Below are 21,391 nucleotides of genomic sequence, written 5' to 3'. Positions count from 1 at the left end.
ATCCATGGGGGGGCGCAGAAAATGTTTGGAAACCACTGGGGGGGCGCAGAAGAAAAGGTTTGGGAACCACTGGTGTAACATAATGTTTAACTTGATGGAAGTGGCCATGTTGACTGCATGTCTGAGGTGGAAAAGCAGCTCAGTCCTGAGTCCCATGTGAGCCAGCAGCTTCTCTGTCTGTCCAGGTTCCCTCTGTACTACGAGCTGAAGATAGCCTTTGTGATCTGGCTGCTGTCGCCTTACACCAGAGGAGCAAGTCTCATTTACAGGAAGTGTCTGCACCCCCTGCTGTCCTCCAGAGAGAGAGTACGACTATCCATCTTTCTCTGTCTGCCTCTGAGAACATGTTTAACTTCTGTTGAGAATAACAGAACATGTTTAACTTCTGCTTCTGCTGCTTTTTACCTGATTAAACTGTCTCCAGTAAGAGTGTTATTGATTGTATCCGTCTAGGAAATAGATGAATATATCGTGCAGGCCAAAGAGAGAAGCTATGAGACCATGGTGAACTTTGGCAAGCAGGGATTAAGTATTGCAGCTACGGCTGCTGTCTCTGCTGCTGTCAAGGTGAGTGAAAGAACATTTTACATTTTGAATGTATTTCTTCTAAATGAAAAGAAGTCATGTGTTAATGTGAATGTGTCCGTTATTCCAATGGTGTGCTTCTTTGTAGCCAGACTTCCCAGCTGAGTTCAGACTAACATGTCTGGGATAACTGGGTCTGGATATGGGAACCAGTTCCAGTCATAAATCTGCCCAGTTATTCTGTTTTTAAACTTGTAATGTGTTGTGTTTGAGTACACTGTGAGGATAACATCTACCTGTTAATGGCCAGGTATCTCCAGGCTTGATCTGAAACTTGAAGTGTAATGAACCACATGTGACAGCGTTGCCCCGCCTACAGGACACTGATGAAAAATATCTCCCATCAGCCCCTCCTGCTTAGTCTTTTCTACCAATAGACCACCTTGGTTCAGGACCAACATAATGGCAGTATATGACCTAGTCAAGGTTGGACTGAATTATTATACAATGATGGCAGATGCTTTGAAACTCTGCTGTTGTTTATGAAGCCATTCTTTAAAACAAAAATGTGGATTATTGCTTTCTATGAAAATATTGTTCATACTTCATGTTCTCCTGAACATTTTATCATATTTGCTCCCATCTCATGAACAGAGTGGATCCTTCAGCTCTGTTTGTTATATTATACTGATTCAGAACCTGCATTTTAACAGGGATGTGAACTCTTCTAGATGTATTGTAGTTGTGAAAATCAACTTTGGCAGAGTAGGTTCTGATGTTCTAACGTAGTGGATGCTGCCGGGTTCTGACTGTACCAGAAGCGGTTCCATCAGTTCCATCGGAGACATTTTCTTCAGAAAAGAATGAAGCAAAGGAAACATTTGAGCAGTTTCTAAATTTGAACTAGTCTTCACTGTTTCCTTTGACCCTAACATGACTTGTGTTTTTCTTCCTCTGCACTGACATCCTTCAAAGTGTGTGCACCTCAGCATGCTCCTCTGAGAGGTAAAGAGCAAATAGCATGCTTACTTCATACAGTGCTGCCCATCACCAGCCTCTCAGCATACAGCCATGGGTAAAAGAAAATACACCCTCTTTGGACTCTAGGCTCTATTATATTAGGACATCATAGCAATGATCTGGTCCACCAGGGTCTATGAAAAAACACATTAGTTACTAAACCAAAAAATGACCAAAGTGGAAAAATGTTTGATAAGAAAAGTAAGTACACCCTACAACTGACCTGATTTGAATGAGTGAGTGAGAACAACCTAAATCTGAATGAACTCTGTTTCATGGCCGTCCAAACTGCACGAGTACGATCTTTTCACCCCCAGAAAATCCAGTCTGTGCTCCTCCCATAAGTAGAACTAAATCAGATACTTATCTGACTATTTCCAAAATAGTATTCTGAACTGTAGGGCTGGCGTATCGCTCTAAATATTGATTCTATCAATACCAAGGCGAATATTGGTTTTGGATAGAAGCTAGCTTTATGAGATAGATACTTTTATGTGCTGTTTCTCTTTGCCAATTAATCATATTTGCTCATAGAGGAATTACAGTTTTAATTATCAAGAGCTTACATTTTTTATTTTAGAGCAGAACTTTATACCTTTGTGATGTTTGCAAATATGAATATGGTTTAATATAATAATGTTTTTGTGTGAATTATCCATCCATCCATTTTCTGACCTCCTTGTCCCTATCGTGGTCAGGAGGGGCTCTGGTGCCTATCTCCAGCGAGACATATTGTGTGAACTATTGAAGGAAAAATAATATTATTTAGTTTGCATGCAGATTACAGTTAAATAATTGGATAAACAATTGTCTATTGTAGAAGGTAAAAAGAGAATCATTTTATTTATATTGTAGTTGGTTCGTAAAAAAGACTTTAATTTTCCTAAAATCTTTGCCCTGCATTTTATCATAATCAACTAACTGAAGTCAAATCCATCAAGTTATTCCATGATGATCGCATTTTGAGAAGAAAGTATTGATATTGGAATTGGCATGGGTCATACTGACCCTGTAGTTACTTGGGGTCGGATTGGTTCCCAGTATAATTGATTGGGTGAGGGTGACAGGGTAGACTGAGTGAATTCTGATGTAAATAATGGCTGAAAATTCTAATTCTGAAAATGATGAAACTTGTCTGGAGTGCACCACTCCTGGTCTGACTCCACATCCAAACAGACTACAGACTTCTCTCCAGAAGCTGCAGTCAATGTTCCGCTAAAGGTTGCTGCTACGAGTTGTGCTTCGTTTTATTAGCTTCCTTCATCTGGTTCTGATCCTGTGACGATACTATAGGCTTTCAAGAACTTTAAATTCCCTCCATAGAGGCAGCGTCCATTACTACATCTGTAAAGAGCGTTGTTGTGTGACGTCAGCGTTCTTCTTCTGCTCATGTGGGTCGCTTTTGGGGACACAAACCGTTCACAGATATCTGATTTTGGGCACATCAGTCAGTAGAATGAACAACCACACACAAAAACATCCGATTCAGAATTGAACATCAAGACCTGCTGTGTTATCATGGCTGAGGACCCATTGCACTTCAGTGTTGCTTCAGTTTATTGAAGCTTGTGGATATTTGTTTCTTCAGTCCAACATGTTGATTTGTGGACTGTCTGCCTCTGCAGTGCTTCGATCTGAATCTCTGCTGCCAGTCCTGTCAGACGAGAAGAAAACCTTAGAATTCCTACTTGTTCGCTGCCATCAGCTCTGTCGTTTAGTCTGCCTGGTTAGTAGTTTTACTTTAGCATTCTCTGCACCAAACACAGTCTACAACAAGGGTGTACTTAGTTTATCACAGTGATTCCTTTGATAAAGACTAGATCATTTTTCTTCTGATGTGCTAATAAATAAACCCTAGAACTAAACAGGGAGGTGCTTTCAGATCTGCAACCCAAAAACCTTGGTATGGATTTAATAATTCAGTGTCTTGCCAAAAATATTTTCTATTTTTGCAACTATGATTCCCAAATTACCTTTGACTATTTCATATACGAGGCTTTATTATTTTTCTTACTTTTGTTGTAGTTCCCACTCATTTTGTCTAACTCTGTCTAACTATGCCAGCATGAAGAAATTGTTTATCTGTTATTACATAAATTAATGTAAGGATCATATTTCATATGTCTGTATTTCAGTTTGACCTTATTAACCTTTCTGTCCTCCATTTATTAATGTAACAGGACTGATTTACTAATATGTTGGCTCTTTATCTAACTGTAACACAGAGTGGCTCCTCATATTGCTAGCATCTTTAGCTCAATGATAACCAAGGAGAGCAAAAACATTCTAATTACTGATCTTATAATTTTTCATACTTTGTATTTTTGCAAACAGAACTAATCTATAGGCTGACACAATCAGATTCATTGCAATGAATCAATTATTGAAATAGCCATCAACTAATCTAGAAGTCAATTATCGTTAACTAGAGTATGCAGATTAAAAAAGGCAGTTTACTGAAAGAACAACACACTGAGTAGAAATTAAGTGAAAACTTTACAAAACTCTATGCATTTAGAATTTAAGATAAGAAAACAAAACAACCTAATTTATCTATAAATGTGTTCTACCCAGAAGTCCTCAAGTAGCAGTTTTAGCCTCACCTCTTTCAAATTCTATTTAGAAAAAGCACCATTAGCTACCCAGTTATTAATCAAAAAAAAAAAAAAAAAGGCTGAGGATTTCACATATTGATGTTAGATGTATGCAGTTAGCTGAAGATTCATCCTTTGTGTTCACTAAAGGAATGCTGCTATTGTATTTTAGGTGATAAAATGTTCATTTTCTCATTTAAAAAAATGACTTGGGTTATTTGTTTATTTGCATCCTTTAATGTATTTCCAACTTTGTATAAAAAGACTTAAGTGGTTAAGTGAAAAATCTGCAGAATGTGCCAATTTTTTATCTGTTTAATCATCAGAATAATCAATGGAATACTTGATTATTAAAATAATCCTTAGTTAACTTTGACCTGTTGGCAGCTGGCCAGTTGAGCATCTGTGCTGCTGCTCAACAGGAGTACAGAGACGTTTACTTCTCTGTACTCCTGGACCTGAGTCAGAATGAATGATGCAGTAGAAATGATGCAGACACTGAGAATCGTGAAGACAGATAACTGCTGCTTGAATGAAGAGTCAGGAATTCACTCAACTGATGTTTCTGCCAGTGTTTTGTAGAAGATGTTTATGCTTTTTAGAATGAACCATGAAGAGTTTTACTTATATTTTCTGAATGTTTCATCTTTACTTGTTTCCCTCTGAACAAGAAGAGCAAATGAGGATTTTTTTTTTCTGTTTAACACCAAATAAACAGGGTCTTTTTGTTCTGGAGCCAAGTCTCACCTGTCACATATTTCTTTACTGTTTGACATGTAGACAGTAAAGGAGAGAAGTGTTGAGCTGTGTTAATTTACGTTGCCTGTTGGCTTGTCAGGGTCAGGGAGCCATAACAGAGAAGCTGCGCAGCCTGAGCATGCATGATCTGACGCAGATCGGCCAGCAGGACGACAGAGGAAACCAGCTGTACCCGTACAACCCCCACTCAGCTAACCCGGCCTCCAGGAGGTCCCAGAACACCGACCCAGCCTCCAGAGATGGTATGTACAGACACACTCACCTACACACACTCAGAAATATGTTTGGATTTCTCTCTTTATTAGGATATTGTCGTGACTTTCATGCATTTCTGGAGCCTTCTGGAGCCTCCAGCCAACCCTCATGTACAAGACATTCATTCAGTCTCGTACACACACACACACACACACACACACACACACACATACACACACACACACACATTCATGCACCGACACATTGGTAGGCAACTAGAGGTTAAGAGCCTTGCTCAGGGTCACAATAACCTTATGGAAGGAGGAAGCTGGAATCAAACACACAACTTTCCCCGCTGATCAGTTCTGGTGAGTTTCACCTGCACAGAATGTGTCCACATCAGCACTGCTCTGAACATCCAGGAGAAAGTCCAGAGAAATGTTTCCCTCCATCCCAGGATGAATCAGTCATAACTACTCTTCTTTATCAGAGCCTGTGATGTTAAAATCCAAACTCATGACCACAGGATCTAAACATGGACACTCCATTTGAGACAGAAAAATCTAAGTTTCTGAACACATAACAAAAATAAAAACAAAAAAAATTATTTTCTTCTTTTCATGAAGCTTCCTCTAGTCCTTGCTACCAATATAAAAAAAGAAAAGACAAACAATCTTAATATTTATTATTATTAGTCTTCTTGTCTTTTTTATGGAAAGAGGCTTGTTAACTTACCTGTAACTGCACTGTAATATATTGTATTTATATCAATGGGACCCTTAGGGACTATAGATGAAAACTAGCATCCGTGGCTAACTCGGTAATATTTTGTAATCTACCTTGTCCCTTTGAAATAAACAACAACAGCTGTTCTGGTCTGACCTCGGTCTTTAATGTTTTAGGACTGATCACTGCTGTGATGTTCTCACAATAAACACAGATCATATAAATATTCACACCCCAGTGGGCTCCACAAACTAAACTGAAGAATAGACCTGACCATGGCTGAGGCATGGCTTGGTTTTCGGGGGTTACAGCTACTTTCTGTTCCCATTCTTTGCATTGCTAATCGTCAGGTCGCCTCCTGGCTGCATCAGAAACAGATCCAGGTAGCCTGTCATCACTGCACTTTGTCCACTGCTGTTTGGACTGATTTTCTCTGTGTGCTGTTTTTCCTCGGCTTCCTCCTTCCCTCCAGTTTGGCTGGCATTTCAATGAAAGCACTCAGCAGCTGTGTGTGAAAGAGTGTGTGTGAGATGACTTCCCAGCAGACGGAGGGGATGAGATGAGGTGTAGTGGGGATGCCAGCAGAATGCCAAACACATACTCACTGTTCCTTCTATGCTTGTCTTTTTAATACACGCACACACACACTCTCTGATTGGAGCTCAAAAATATAGAGCTGCAGAGGATTATATAGGAGGAGAAAAGAGATTCCAAGGATGGATGCAGGAAGAGTGACAGAGGGATGGGAACATGGAGGCATCATGTATTCAGCTCAGGCAGCCAGAACCTTGGGTTACCTCGCCTGCTCTACAGCTCCCTCTCTTGACCAGATACACGGAATACAGGTGGAATAAATTATATCATCAAATATTCCTGTTGGACTTATTTACTCCTGGCTCACAGCTCTGTTGCTGATGTTACAGACCTGCCAGTGAGTTGCCATGGAAACCTACAGTGGGATGCATCTGTGTGAATCATTCTCACACATTCTCTCCTGTGAACACACATGCTGGTAATTAGTGGCATTGCAGTAGATGTAAAAGATTGGAATTGATTTATCTTTCCATCAACAGCTTTGAGTTCTCACAGCGCACAGCTGGCGTCTAGGCAACCGTAGCCTGGGAACCATCACTGGGTACGTGTCTAAGGAAGCTTGTATTGTTGGGCTCTTTTCTGTGGATCTCTGACCTGCCAGGTGTTTTTGTCTGAAGGTTGATGGAACAATATTTGGCTCTGTCCATCACATTCAGGGTGTTGGAGAGATTTACCACTAAAGTGACTCTGTGGAATCCAGAGGTTCAGCTGGAAGTCAAACTCCAGAGTTCTGCTGGGTTAATTGTCTCTGGTACAAACCATCATTGATTGGTTGAATTTCTTCCTCAGCATGTCATCATGTTCTAGATCCCGGCTTACATATTTGATAGCGTTTGAAACAGAAGCTCTTCTAAAAGGGACAGGACTCTGAACAGATTAGCTCTGAGCCAGCTGGAAGGTATGTGGGATGAACAGCAGAGTATCTGCAGCAGTAAGACCTCGTTTCATTGGTCTGTGGAGGGAGGAGCATCAGCTCTGAAGTTGATGGGAAAAAAAGTAGGTTTTTTTCCCATCAGTAGAGAACATGGAGAACAGTTGAGGGGAAGTGCTGTATTTTCTTTATTCAGTCAGTTGTTTGGTGTTTGTTGATCTCCTGGGAAGTTTGCTCTCATTCCAGCTCTTCTAACTAGTTCCTGTCTGTTTCCTTGGATCAAGTGGAGAGCCAACCCTAGATCTTATGTGGCAATAGCAGGACCTAAGACCAAAAACAAACAGAAAGCGCACACTTTCAACAAAACCAGGAAATCCCTGGTAAAACAGCTGTTGGGGTCAGAGGTCAGCAAGTCAGGAAGCAGCAGCAAGGAAGCCATTGTTTTCAGGTGGTGTGGGTTGGAGCACGGAGCTGCTGAGTCAGAAGGTCCTGTTGGTGCGTGTTGGATAGGGACGGGCAGATATGTGGGCGGGCCTGCATGGCGGGACGGGGCGGAGCGGGGTTGCTCTTTGTGTTCAGCCATCTTTGTGTTGTTACAGAATTCAGAACAGATGAAGCTCTAAGCTGAATCTGCTTCACTTTGAATTTAGGTCTTACTATTTTAATATCATTTAAAGTCCTCAAACTGGGTTAGTTTATGTGTTTTATTAAATAGCCAGTCTACCACAAGATGGCGATAAAGATTACCTTTTTCTTTCATTTCAGCCTTTTGGTTTGTTGGTGAAGCTTAGAGCAGGAAATCTGAGCTTCTGACTCAAAAATAATTGCATAATTGCAGCTAATGTGAAATCTGTCTCCATTCTTCTGACTTTAATCAAAGCGTTTAAAGTTTATGTCACCCTTGTGTTGATGCCACAAAAACAAGTAATGTGTTTTGGCCGTATGGAAGGACTCGTCATGCTTATGAGGTGGTTTTTGCACAAAGCATATATATTATATACAGTTTTAGCTTAATTAGTGCTCTATATATGTTGTTTTTCAGCCAACGGCCATTTTGGTGTCTGTATACTCTAGTTAACAATCAATCTGTTACTAAATTAGTTGATGATTACTTCAATAACCATCATGATTAATCTGATTAAGTGTGTGTGCTCTAGGTAGCAGAAACATGAGGGTTCTGCTGAGCTCAGCTGCACCTTCACTTCTTTAACACACACCGGCAACACAAAGACACACAAACATGAACACACATTCAGGTCGGAATGTGTGCATGATGTGGACAGAGAGGAAGCTGAAACTCCTCAGTGGTGCCACAGTCATCAACATTCACAAGACCTTGTGAGAAATGGAGGAACCCGCCTGATGTTAAATCCTCAGTCTACTTTTCACTGTTGTTCTTCTACACAGTTCTCTCACAGTACACATTATAATAATCATCTTCCCATATGGTTAGGTTTGTTGTCATATATACGTTTTTACCACATGTAACATTCCGTATGCCAGAAACTGGCATCTGATGAGGGAAGGAGAGACCCGATGATTTAATCCTAATAGATGGAAGTTATTCAGCTCACCAAAGGAAGCTTCACATACAATCACGTCATTTTCATTGATTACCGTGTGTGTATCTTTTGTTTCTTTAGAGTACTATTATGAGCAGGAGGATGGGTCTGATGACGAGGCTGAGCCAACGTTCTCTGAAGATGAGGCCGTCAGTCAGAAAGGACTAAGACGTTCCCAGAGCGTCAAGATCACAAGATCCAGAGTCCGCAAAGATGTAAGTGCCACCTGACCCTGCTGACCGGGAAAATATGGGAAATACACTCCTGAAGGGATAGACAGGGCATTTTGTCTTCCGCATGTGGAGATTTACACACTATTTAAATACGACAAAAAAAATCAGACTTTCAGGCAAATCCAGACAATTTAACAACCTCTGATAGAGCCTTTAACTGGAGGTGAGGTGCTGAGTTCCTGAACATTCTCAAATCTTTGTTGCTGCAGCTGAACTCCTAACATTAAAGTTCAACTGGAATATTCTTAGTTGTATTTTCCTGCATGAGAGGCTAATACAGCATGATGACTGCATGCTTTCCACTAAAACTAATCCATTGCTAAAACCAGACAGTCCCTGCATTTTTCCCTGCCAATAATTAATTGAGAGTTTCCAATGTTCTACAAAAAATGGTCTAAAACATTTTGTTTAAGTGATGGCTAACTCCCACCTGCAGGTGGCAGTATTTCTTACTCTACTGCTGCCTCTGTCTCACTTGATATCTAGTTATAGTCAGGGGTGAAAGTAGGCAGGTATGGTCGGGTACTCCGTACCCCTAAAAGATTTAGCGGGGGTACGCAGTACCTGGAAGAGAGAGGAGCGGCTGTCTGCTGTAAATAATCAGTGGGTTCACTGTGCAGCTGTGAGTGCACCCACTAATCAGCCGTGACTGATTAGTTTTTCAAGAACAATCTAAAACACAACTTAATCAGTTAATAAATAGATTTTTTCCAATTTCATATTGTCTCTTCTTTCTTCGTGCTTTCCTAGAGCAGATGTGCAATACGTTGATCACGGAAGGTTTTGAGTCGATCTCAAACTGAACACCGCCAGGACACTGAGACCATCACATCCTCCTCTGACTCCTTTTAAAGAACAACAACAAAAAAATGTTAAAGTGTTCAAATGAATGACCCAACAAAAACAATAATCTCAGTAATTATTGTTTCAACAAGGTGTTGCACAATTCTGTGCGTTTCGGTTCCATTACCAAAACAACTATCAAAGCAGAAGTTTAAAATTAACTAATCAACCACCGCTGTGTTCAGGGGAATGCTTATTAATAATCGCAAAATAAATATCAAGCCTGAAAACCTAATATTGTAACGGACTAAATGTTAACGTAATCTGTGCTGGGCTCGAGGAGCGCAGGAAGTTGCCGCGGCAACAGGTGTCCTTAAATGACAAAGAGAGAATAAAAAGGTGCGAGTGGTTTAGAGTTGATCACTTATTCGGGTTATTTTACCTTTGTTTACATTTGCTGTGGCGCTTCACAGCCGCTGTAGTTTCTGAACGTTCAATAAATGACAAACTTTGACTAATTACCTCGTTCGTCTGTGAGTTTACGTCATTCATGACAAACATCAAACACGGTAAATATGTTTCATTAAGTATTTTACAAACAAATGGCTTCTACAGCGATAATTATGTGAAATTAAATTAATTGTCTAATTAAAAAAACTTTTATTGCTCTCTGGCATCTTGCTTTGAGCTCAGAGTCTGAGAGGTTTTTCCTCTATCAAACTATTTTTTTGCTTCTTATTTAGTGGAAATATTGATGTTGATGATATTTTCTCCAAAATGATAAACTTTTTCAACCTTTATAGCTCCATTGTTGAAAATGAGGCTCTAACATTCACAAATGACATTGAAATAAAATCCAGTCCAACATCTGGTTTGAGGCGATTCCTCTGGAATCTGTTGGAGGAAAAATATCCCAACTTCAGAAGATGAGCTTTTAACCTAACAGAGCTCAGTGGTTCCTCCTGTCAGTATGAGAGTCAGGGTGAGGAGGTGCCATGTCAGGAAGACGAAGTGGAAGCTGAAGGATCTTCAGAACAAACAGGTCATGATGCTGGGCTACTGATTATCCCTCTGTCTGGACACAGGATCAATAGAACCAGTTTAAAAGCTAAAATGAATGATTATATGCCAGACATGGAAAACTGGGATGCACTCCATGCCATGATGTTCAGAATTTAGGCCTCATGACATCTCGTGGTGTCAATATGAGGGAAATACAGCTCCATTTTGTAGCAATTCAAGAGCTACCCAGCTTTTATCGCTTCGCAAAAAAATTAATCAGCACAGAAACTCCAAAGTAGACAAAGAAGCTCCATATACCGTATTTTCCACACTATAAGGCACACCACCTTCAATGAATGACCTATTTTAAAACTTTTTTCATATATAAGGCGCACCGCATTATAAGGCGCATAGAATAGATGCTACAGTAGAGGCTGGAGTTACGTTATGCATCCACTAGGTGGAGCTGCACTAAATGGAATGTCAACAAAACAGTCCAACTCAGCGAGGAGAGCCTTCCGCGACTGGGCCGGGGCGTGGCCAGACGATGGTCACCCTTCTCCGTTTGCGCACAGCATGTTCGTGGAGAACGTGGTGCTAAATGACCTGCAGACGACCTGATTCTAGACGGTCGGTAGGTAGATAGGTCAGTCAAACTTTATTAATAGATTACAAACCAGCATTCTGACAACTATCCCAGCATGCACCGCGCACCTCTTCTTCTATGGGTGAAAATGAAGTCGGCGGCTGCTTACAGTAGTTGCTAGACCTGTTGTAGCTCAATATTGGTCCATATATAAGGCACACCAGATTATAAGGCACACTGTTGGTTTTTGAGGAAATTGAAGGTTTTTAGGTGTGCCTTATAGTGCTGAAAATACGGTATATACTTTTGTCATAGTACCCCTGTTAGTTTGCAGCCAACAGGGGTACTGTTAGTCGCAAACCAAAGACCAGACTGGGGCCAACAGTTTTAGACCTCTCAACTTTTTTCTTTATCTCCAGCTTCACACGCTTCAGTTCATTTTACAGGATGTCATGCAGTCAAACAAGAGGAGGGAGAATCTCCCTATCATCTGAACCACCTGGCTTTTAAGGGATTGGCTACCACCAGGACTAATTAAAGAGGTGGAGACATTTACATTTCCAGAAAGAAAGATCAAACATTTGTACTAAACTATATTCCTAAAAAAATGTTTACACAGTTACAATTAACTCAAACAAAGCTAAAAACAAAAACAATCTGGATCCAAATAAAATCAAAAATACATCTCTCCTGCCTCTCAGACAATGGATTTTCCCAATGAGGCTGATTGAAAACACCAGGTCCTTGTCAGCACTGCTCATGGGCGGGCTTCCATGGCAACACCTGATTGGTGACCTGTTAGGGAGGGGGTAAATCCCTCACAACCCCCAAGAAGTTAAAACTACTTTCACCCCTGGTTATAGTTCATGAAAAATATAGTGAAAAACAAACAAACAAACAAAAATTGCTATTCAAGTTCTTTAAAGAGTAAAAATGTTTGTTTTCAATCTGTCTGCTGTTATTTATGTTTCTCATCTTTGTTCTTCTAGATGTAGAGTTTGGAAACGGTTTGATGAGAAAAAGATATTGAGACTCTTTGCTAATATTTCTAGTATAGCACCACAAAATCAGGGAGTTTGCAAAAAATCACAAACAATCATGAAATTGTGGAGGGAGGTCAGAGGTCAACAGCTGTGTGCACACCTTCCTGTCTGTGTGTCCATTTAAATGACAGAGTGATTTCAGCTGTAGGCTTTCACAGCTTCACCTGTGCTAAAGATGCTGAGCTGAACGTTTCTCAGCAGTAACACCCTCCAGTAAGCTGATTCTGGTGCACTCACTGTCTTTTCTGTCACCAGCAGCTTCGTTATGGATCACTGAAGATCAAAGGCAAGAAGAGGCCTGCGCTGAACTCTGTGAACTACGGCACGTCATGAGACCCTGCAGAGCTGCCTGCTGATTGGTGGATGATCTTGTTTTCCCACTCTGACGGTTCACTGTGCTGGACTCTATGTGATGACCAGTCTGGTGACATATTTATTACCTGCGGCTCAGAGCGTTTCCCCTCAGTGTTTTCCAGGGGTATTATCGTCTATCTGTCGTCTCTCACTAGGACTGATGGATTTTTATTGGAGTGGGAAATATCTTGTCTTTATATTTTAGACACATTCCTCATCATCTGCTCTTTCACTTAATATGAATAACATGGTACCACTGTGGCTTGGCGATTTCAAATGTTGCTAATAGCTTTAGTGTTAATTTTATGCTACTGCTTTCCAAAATATCTGACTCCATAATCAGAATAAAATATTATTTTCATCATCTGAAACATTCTTCTGGTTGATGGATGTCCTCACGCGTGACTTGTTAGGTTTGAACTCATGTGGACCATTTTGTTTCTGTATGTTGGATCATTTAAAATGCTGTTTTCGAACCATTGCTTGAAGCAAAACGATGCTTTTCGTTTCAGTGTAGGCATGAGGAGAATTTCTGACTGTGCTGCTGCTTTCAGCTGCTTTTCCTCCGTTAGACGTGGCAGCAGTTGAGTCACGTCTCAGAACAGGAAGTGGGAACACGCCTGGCTCCCTGGATGGACAGGGAGCCAGGCGTGTTGGAGTCTTCCCAATACTTTCATTCTGTCAAAAAGGGGAATTCTCTAGTTTTTCTGACTTTCATTGATCTACCTAGAGAAGATCATGGTTGTAAATTTCAAGCTTTAACTATTCTGAGTGTTAATGGTTTGCTTTTTTATGACTTTTTTTGTGATTTATATGCTTTTTATTGTAACAGCATAATTTGCACATGCATATCCTCCCATTATTTTATATGTGCTGATGTTTTCCATCTCATTTTGTCTTATCTAGTTTTCTGTGTGGAGACAGACCAAACCATGTTAGCTGCAGCACTGCTGCTTCCTGTGGAACTCAGGATTTCTCTGAGCCAGTTTTTTTTCCAACATCCTAATGAACAACCTGCATATGTGCAACAGCAAGCCGCACATGCTCATGTGTTGATGTCCATTTATTGCTCATACCTGACTAAACCAAAGGCCGATGTGCCCACCAGGGCTGTGTGGACAGTTTTTAAAATGTTTTGATGAGTTTGCTGAAGATACACTAAAATAAAATCTGCCTGTCAATATAAAGGCCAAAAAAAAAAAAAGTGCAGCTTTTATTGTCTTTTATGCTCTAAAAACATTGTCGTTTCTTTGTTTCTCCCATCATCCAAAATCACTGCAATAAAAGCATCCATTCAGGACTTCTAAACCACTGCTATGGCACTAATGGCATCATGAGAAAATGTAAGTATACCAAACATCCAGTAAACTACTGTGAGACAGACCAAACCATGTTTGTGGAAGTAAAACCCCAGATGTTGAGCCATGTCACAGTTTAGTAGGTAGTTCTACCAAACACTGAGGAAATATTCAGAAGGAAATTCAGAAGGAAACTTCTGAATTTCAAAATTTCTTAAAACTTCTGATTCTGGTATTTAGCAATTAGAAATGTTAGTGTGAGTGGAACTAAAGCAGGAAACGTTTGGTTTGATTTGTCAGATGTTGAAAACATAAAATTGGTTATACAAATATCTACTTTCAACTGTATAGTCATTACACATAAACAGTAAAGTGTCGACTGCGTGTATGAACGTCTAGAAGTTTCCGTCTTGCTAGAAAAATAATATCCAAAAAACACCTGAGCGCCCCCTGCTGGTATGCTTTGGTTAGTGCATCTACTGAAGCAAACTACACAAACATGTGATCTAAACTACTGTCACTCATTCAAGTGGCATTGAGTTTACATGTGTCCTGTGGCTCATAATGAACCAGAGGTCAGATGTTTTTTCATTGAATCAGACCAAACTTCTCTTGCTTTTCAGGCCAGTTAGTTTGTATTTACTTAATGCCAAAAAAAAACTTTTTAGTTTTTTTTTTTTTTTTTTAATGCAACTTTCTTTGATTTCAGAGGTTTATATACACTTGGTGAGTATCAGGAATAACTATCTTTTAAACTCTATGACATGGGTCAAACCTTTTCTACAAACTGATAGGTTAGTCGAAACCCATCTGAGTTAACTGGAGTCACAACCTGATAAAGAAGACTGATCTGGTTCTGATCTGGGAATGACTGTGGAACCTCTGGAAATTATGGTTCATGAAGGATTCTTTATAAAAATTAAAAAAAAGGGACACAATTATAGACAACCTCAAGCATCTTCGTCATGAGGCTGTCAGAGTGTCTCCAGAGTTGCTGTAATACAGACTGCTAGAGGACATTCTTCCTGCTGACAGCCATCAGCATCAATAAGTGAAGAAAACTGTGATATTAGGTAAATTTAATTTTACCTCTGGAATTAGAAAGTATTTTTGAATTTATATTTTGTCCATAAACTACTTTGGAACTAATTAGGTGGTTAACTCAGAGACACTGCCCATGTGGAAGACCCATCTTAGGTTCAAAGTTCAACTTCCTGGCTAAATTCTTGAGATGTTGCTATAATATTTACACATAAAATAGATTTCTGAAGTGCACCAGTCTTCAGACCCTACCCTACCCTCCTGCAATAAAACAACATGGTGCTGCCACTCTGCACTACCCATCTGGGCTGGTGAGCTCTGAGGTGCAAACTTCCCCCATTTCAGTTCCAAATGTAACAGTCACCATAACCACAGACTTCAGCTGCAGCGTTAGGACAGGGGAGATGTCTCTGATGTCCCTCAGTGTACATGAAACTCTTCACTTAAATCAGTGTTTCTCAATTCCGGTCCTCACGCCCCCCTGCCCTGCATGTTTCCCTTCTGCCACACACCTGGATTCAATATTTTGGTGATTAATAGGCCTCTGCAGTACTTGAAGGTCATGCAATCATTTGAATCAGCTGTTCTGGAGTAGAGGCACATCTAAAACATGCAGAGCAGGGGGGCGTGAGGACTGGAATTGAGAAGCACTGACTTAAATCAATGGAGCCAAATCATCCATTTTCCCTTCCATCTGTATTTACCAATCTATAGGTATGAACAACGTTGCCACATGCTGTTTATAGCTTTATGTTTTGGTGGCTGGACATTGCAAAGACACAGCATGTTAGGAAATTGAATAGGAGATAAGAACTAAGTTTCGAACCAAAATACAAGAACATGGTTTCAACTATATAAGGCCCAGAGGATGAATGTGGAAACATCTGAGTGATGGCACAATGTTACATGAACACTGCAATAGTTTTAAAGGGCAGCATCTGCCATCACACTCTTTAATGCCATAAGCAGATCAGACATTATGTTGTAATGCTTAAGAGATAAAAATCACAGCACACACATATAATTAAAACCTTTTAATTTCTGTCAGCTACAGTGATAGAAAACTGCAGCCATGTTGATTTTCAGTGAGCAGCGGTAATGTGCTCACCTGCAGCTGGTTCTCACTGCATCTTTATCTGTGTGCAGAAATATGGATAGTAATCCCAAATTACCCCAAATATGTTGTGGGACCACCCATCCCAGTGAATGAGCACTGGGATGAGCAGTGCTCATTCATCACAACCATGCAGAAGGATGGAGGGGAACATAAAGGTGATGTAATGTTGTTGACTGCATTCTCCATGGTAACAACAAGATGACCTGAACTCCTGCTGCAGATCATTTCTACATGCAGCTTTCTGCTCCTCACCTGATGTCCTTCTATGAAACACTTTGTTCTTCGTGCCACCAAGGGCAAGGCATGTTGTTATCTCCAAACGGGAGCAAATAACAGAGCCTGGGTAAGTTATCAGTGGTGAGTGAGTGTATGCCATTACTTCAGAGGGATTTACTCCGCAGTTGCCCTGTTGTGTAATGGTACTAATGTCTGACTGTGATTTCCAGTCCAGTAGAACATGTTGAGCTGCTGGGACAGGACTGTCTCGTGGACAGTCCTGTCCGGGAGACGGGACTGTCTCCTGGACAGTAGACATGTCTATATTTTAGGTTTAACCCGAGATGAACCCAGCTGTCAGTGACCCACATCTGACATGAGGACTAGTAGTTTGATGATGAAGATGGTGATGTGTGTGTGTGTGGTTCAGTATTGTTTCATCCCAGTTTGTCTATGTCCAGCAGCTCCTGCAGTTCATTCTTGATGTCTTCAGGCAGCTCCAGGGGCGGCAGGTCATCCAGACACAGATCTTCCTGAGCCGGCATCTCCAACGGCGGCAGCTGAGGGATAGCGATCTTGCTTTTCCCACTGTTCTTCCCTTCCTGCCCGCTCCCCGTTCCCATGGCACCCGCTGCATGAGGGAGCACCCAGAGCTCAGAACGCTCCCCAAAGTCTGCGGCCTCAGACTGCAGCCGGGAGTTCTCCAAACGTAGCCGCTCATTCTCGGCTGACAGCCGCTGGTTATCGTTCATCAGATGGTCAACCAGGCGCCGCAGGTCATCGATGGTGGTCTGCTGCTCCTCCAGGCGGGTTTTATCATCCTTGGTGGTTTTGGAGCCAGGGCACGGTGAAGTCAAACGCTGGCAGGCTCCAGCCTGCCGAGTATGGAACTGGTAAAGCAGGGTGTCATACTCTCGCTCACCGATTCCTCTGCCTGGTTCAGCAGAGAGCCTGGCAGTGTCAGCAGCTGGAAGCTGGCCTGACGGCTGGGTTTTGGTTAGGGGGCCTGGCCCAGCGCCGGGTCGCGCCCTGGTTGCCTCACGTCGAGTTTCTCTCTTCCAGCGCTCTTGAATCAGCCGCTGCTGTTTGATATGGCTGTCTCTCTGTAGCTCCATGGACAGACGGGCCTACAGAAGCAGAACACCAACATCAGCCATGAAGCTACGCTACACTACACTAGTAATGACTTCTAACACTGAGTTGACAAAGAAAATACACAGCTATGGTACACCTTTATTTACAAGTTTAATGCAGTATGTAACTTTAATAAAAATATATTCTTTTCATATTTATTCAAACTCTGTTATGACAATACAATATGAGGCAAATCATTTGTGAAAAGCTCAATCTCCTCCATCTTCTAATTGAGCTACTATTGCTGTCTGAAGAAAGGCACCAATCAGAACCAGGAGGCGGGGCTTAGTGCTGTCACTCAAACTCATGTACTCGCTGCACAATGTGCTAATGGAAAAAAAAAACAAAACAATGTGCTAATGGAGGAGGAAAAAACTCAGTATTACAGGAAAGCTCTTTATCCACTGTCATCTGTGGCTATGCTAACTTATCTTAACATTCAAAACAGAATCGGCTACCTGCATCGTTAGCAGAGAGTGAGGATGGGTAAGAAGCTCATTGAATTGGCTCAGTTTGTATTGATTTTGAAGCAAATAAGTAAACAATTGTTTGTTTTAGTATTGATTAAATCTTGGCTGCAATCATGAAATGAAAGAATAATTTGAAAGCAGCCTTAGACTCATGGGAGTGTCAACCCTAAAGCAGTACCTTCGTACCAGAGCTCCTGTTAATAGCTTCAACCTGCTTCACCTGACGAAGTCAAGCAGACAGAGAGGAGAGGAAAGACTGGGAGTTAAAAAAAAAAGAGAAGAGCTCAAGCTTGGGCTGTTTGTTTTACAAAAGGACAGAGGACTCATTATATGTGAATGATGAGCCAAGCTGAGAACTTAGCTAAATCTGTTAGCAGCTTATCCTCAGAATGCTGGGGAAACTGTTGCTATATTCAGTAACTAGGCTCTCCTGACATGCCTTGGATTGGATGAGCATGAACAAATAATAGTAACATTAATCTAACTGTAAGCCATCACAGATACATAGAGTGGATTTAGATCAGTAATTTCAGAATCCTGACAACAAGAATCAGTGCTGGAGGAGAACTTAATACAACTCCTGAGAGGAATAACAGATTCTCACCTGTTCACACTCTGTTGACTTCATTGCTTCTGTGAGAAGATCTAAAAGAAACGGAGAGATATGGAATGACATGTAGTATCCTCATTTAGTCATGTCTTTATGCTAGTTGTATTACCACCCCATACCACTAGAGGCAGTAGCAGATCTATGGGGAAGCAATAAAGTGAGAGATGAAGAAGCTATGCAGAAAGAATCAAAATGAGGAGCTGTGTGGAAGATCATTAAGAGAAGTTCAATAGCATCCTGAGTGGAGCTCATTCATAAGAGAGCAGAAATTACATACATCCCAATAAATAACATCAATAAAGTAAATCATTTGAAAAAGGGATTTTACTTATTAGTAAATTACTGAAGCACCACAGAAATACAATTAGACAATAATGATGTGACCTATGTTTTCATTGTTATCCCCTGTGAGCCTGCCTGAGTGACATTTGGAACTACTGCCTGACATGAGTATAATTACAGAATAAATTACTAGGAAGACCACATAGCCACACAAATATTTGTCAGTGTAGTCCACATAAATGTTTCTATTCTTACAGTTCCTAAGAGTAACGCATCCAGAAAATCGTACCTGCAGCTTTTCCATGGCAGGAAATGGCCTCTTCATACTTTCCAGCAGAGACCAAACGTTCTGCCTTTCTGCACTGCTGATGTGCCTGAGCACAGTTGGATGATGGAACATGTGCAATATGGTAGAAACAGGGAAAAGGATGCCGAATAAAACAATTTGCTTTGACTTGCATTTTGTTCAACTGCATTATATGCATTAATTAATAAGAGATGTCCAATTTCCAGCTCAGAAACTTGGAAATATTTATGAACACACAGTAAATGCTTATCAAATGAGTCTAAACATCAAAGTAAAAAGAAGAATTATACATCAATTAACCAAGTCATGACAACAGCAACAAAAATCCTGAAATAGAGGTGCACCAATTGTAGTTTTCTGGGTGATTGCTGAAAACCAATTTTTAATAAGCCTGACCTGCCAATTCTGATTCTTTTCTGAAGATGATTTTTTTTGTCTGAAATGTTGCTATATATAGCAAGAAAGTTGTTGAGTTTCTTGTTATGTTAGCAATAGTGGGGTGACTATTGTCAACTGCAAACATGACCTGGAGAATCTATCAGACTATCTCACAGTAGAGCAACAGAGGACTGTGGCTGATTATTAGCCCTTTGCTGAGGAAGATAAGATCATTTGATAAGATCGGCTTTACATGCAAGTGATCACCGATCCCCCAAAATTAAGGAATTGGGGATGATTTATTGGTTCAGCCCTACCCTGAAACAATAAAAAAACATCTCATAATCATCCCTAGCCATGAGCCCCTTTTCATGAGACCCCTCTTTTTGGGCCTTCTACTGACCCCTCTTTTTGGGCATCTTTTTGGGCCTTCTACTGCCTCTAGTGGCGTGGGGTGGTAACACAACTAATATAATTACAGTACTAAATCAAAATGCCACAAAGTATTTAGCACAAGGCCATTTTTACCACTGTGTGGCATCTCCCCTTCATCTTACAACACTCAGACATCTGGGGACAGAGGAGACCAGTGTCTCAAGTTTAGAAATAGGAATGCTCTCCATTCATGTCTAATACAGGCCTCTAACTGTTCAATCGTCTTGGGCCTTCTTTGTCGCATCTTCCTCTTTATGATGCGCCAAATGTTCTCTATAGGTGAAAGATCTGGACTGCAGGCTGGACATTTCAGTACCTGGATCCTTCTCCTACGTAGCCATGATGTTGTGATTGCTGCAGAATGTGGTCTGGCATTATCTTGTTGAAAAATGCAGGGTCTTCCCTGAAAGAGATGACGTCTAGATGGGAGCATATGTTATTCTAGAACCTGAACATAGTTCTCTGCATTAATGGGGACTTTCCAGACATGCAAGTTGCCCAGGCCACCATCTCTCATGCAACCCCATACCATCAGTGATGCAGGCTTCTGAACGTTGATAACATCTTGGGTTATCTTTGTCCTCTCTGGTCCGGATGACATGGGATCCCAGTGTTCCATAAAGAACTTCAAATCGTGACTCATCTGACCACAGAACAGTCCTCCATTTTGCCTCACTCCATTTTAAATTACTCCTGGCCCAGTGCAAATGGCTGAGCTTGTGGAGCTTAGAAATGGCTTCCTCTTTGCACTGTAGAGTTTCAGCTGGCAGCAGCGGATGGCACGGTGGATTGTGTTCACTGACGATGCATTCTGGAAGTATTCCTGAGCCCAGGCTCTTATTTCCTAGACGGTGACATTCCTGTTGCAGGTGCAGTGACGTTTAAGGGCCCGGAGATCACGAGCATCCAGTAGAGTTTTACGGCCTTTACCCTTACGCACAGCGATTGTTCCAGATTCTCTGAATCTTTTGATGATGTTATGCACGGTTGATGATAACTTAAAAGTCTTTGTCATTTTACGCTGGGTAACACCATATTGGTATTGCTGCACTATCTTTCTGAGCAACAATGTTGGAATTGGTGATCCTCTTACCATCTCAGCTTCAGAGACACTGACACTCTAAGAAGCTCATTTTACGACACATCTACACATATGACTTCTACTTATTTTTGATACAAATGGAACCCCATATAAAAAATGGTTTTCTGGGAGCATGTATGTAAATAGTGAAATTATGATTCTGGTTTTACTGAGA

General features: G+C 41.0%; 2 protein-coding genes across 3 annotated transcripts in view; one reads left to right on the top strand and one right to left on the bottom strand.

The window, feature by feature from the left end:
• The window catches only part of reep3b (receptor accessory protein 3b), an 18,382-nt gene extending 5,164 nt beyond the window's left edge, over nt 1-13,218 (top strand). Inside the window, exons 2-6 of one of the 2 annotated variants that reach the window (XM_015023241.1) lie at nt 186-306; nt 454-567; nt 4,978-5,140; nt 8,928-9,061; nt 12,749-13,218. In XM_015023241.1, the coding sequence (XP_014878727.1) occupies nt 186-306; nt 454-567; nt 4,978-5,140; nt 8,928-9,061; nt 12,749-12,826 (610 nt within the window). In that variant the 3' untranslated portion in view covers nt 12,827-13,218. The remainder of the gene's footprint in view (nt 1-185; nt 307-453; nt 568-4,977; nt 5,141-8,927; nt 9,062-12,748) is intronic. The other variant, XM_015023242.1, reaches the window with a different exon arrangement.
• A 2,988-nt stretch (nt 13,219-16,206) lies between these two features.
• The window catches only part of nrbf2b (nuclear receptor binding factor 2b), a 9,493-nt gene continuing 4,308 nt past the window's right edge, over nt 16,207-21,391 (bottom strand). The window contains exons 2-4 of the mRNA XM_015023243.1: nt 19,305-19,389; nt 18,728-18,768; nt 16,207-17,646 (exon numbers count right to left, since the gene is read on the bottom strand). Of these exons, the coding sequence (XP_014878729.1) occupies nt 16,957-17,646; nt 18,728-18,768; nt 19,305-19,389 (816 nt within the window). The 3' untranslated portion in view covers nt 16,207-16,956. The remainder of the gene's footprint in view (nt 17,647-18,727; nt 18,769-19,304; nt 19,390-21,391) is intronic.

Source organism: Poecilia latipinna, unplaced genomic scaffold (assembly GCF_001443285.1).
Source record: "Poecilia latipinna isolate Pla-1442-1.1 unplaced genomic scaffold, P_latipinna-1.0 Scaffold3244, whole genome shotgun sequence".
NCBI lineage: Eukaryota > Metazoa > Chordata > Actinopteri > Cyprinodontiformes > Poeciliidae > Poecilia > Poecilia latipinna.
Note: the sequence above shows the minus strand (reverse complement) of the source record. Positions and strands in the feature narration are given on the sequence as shown.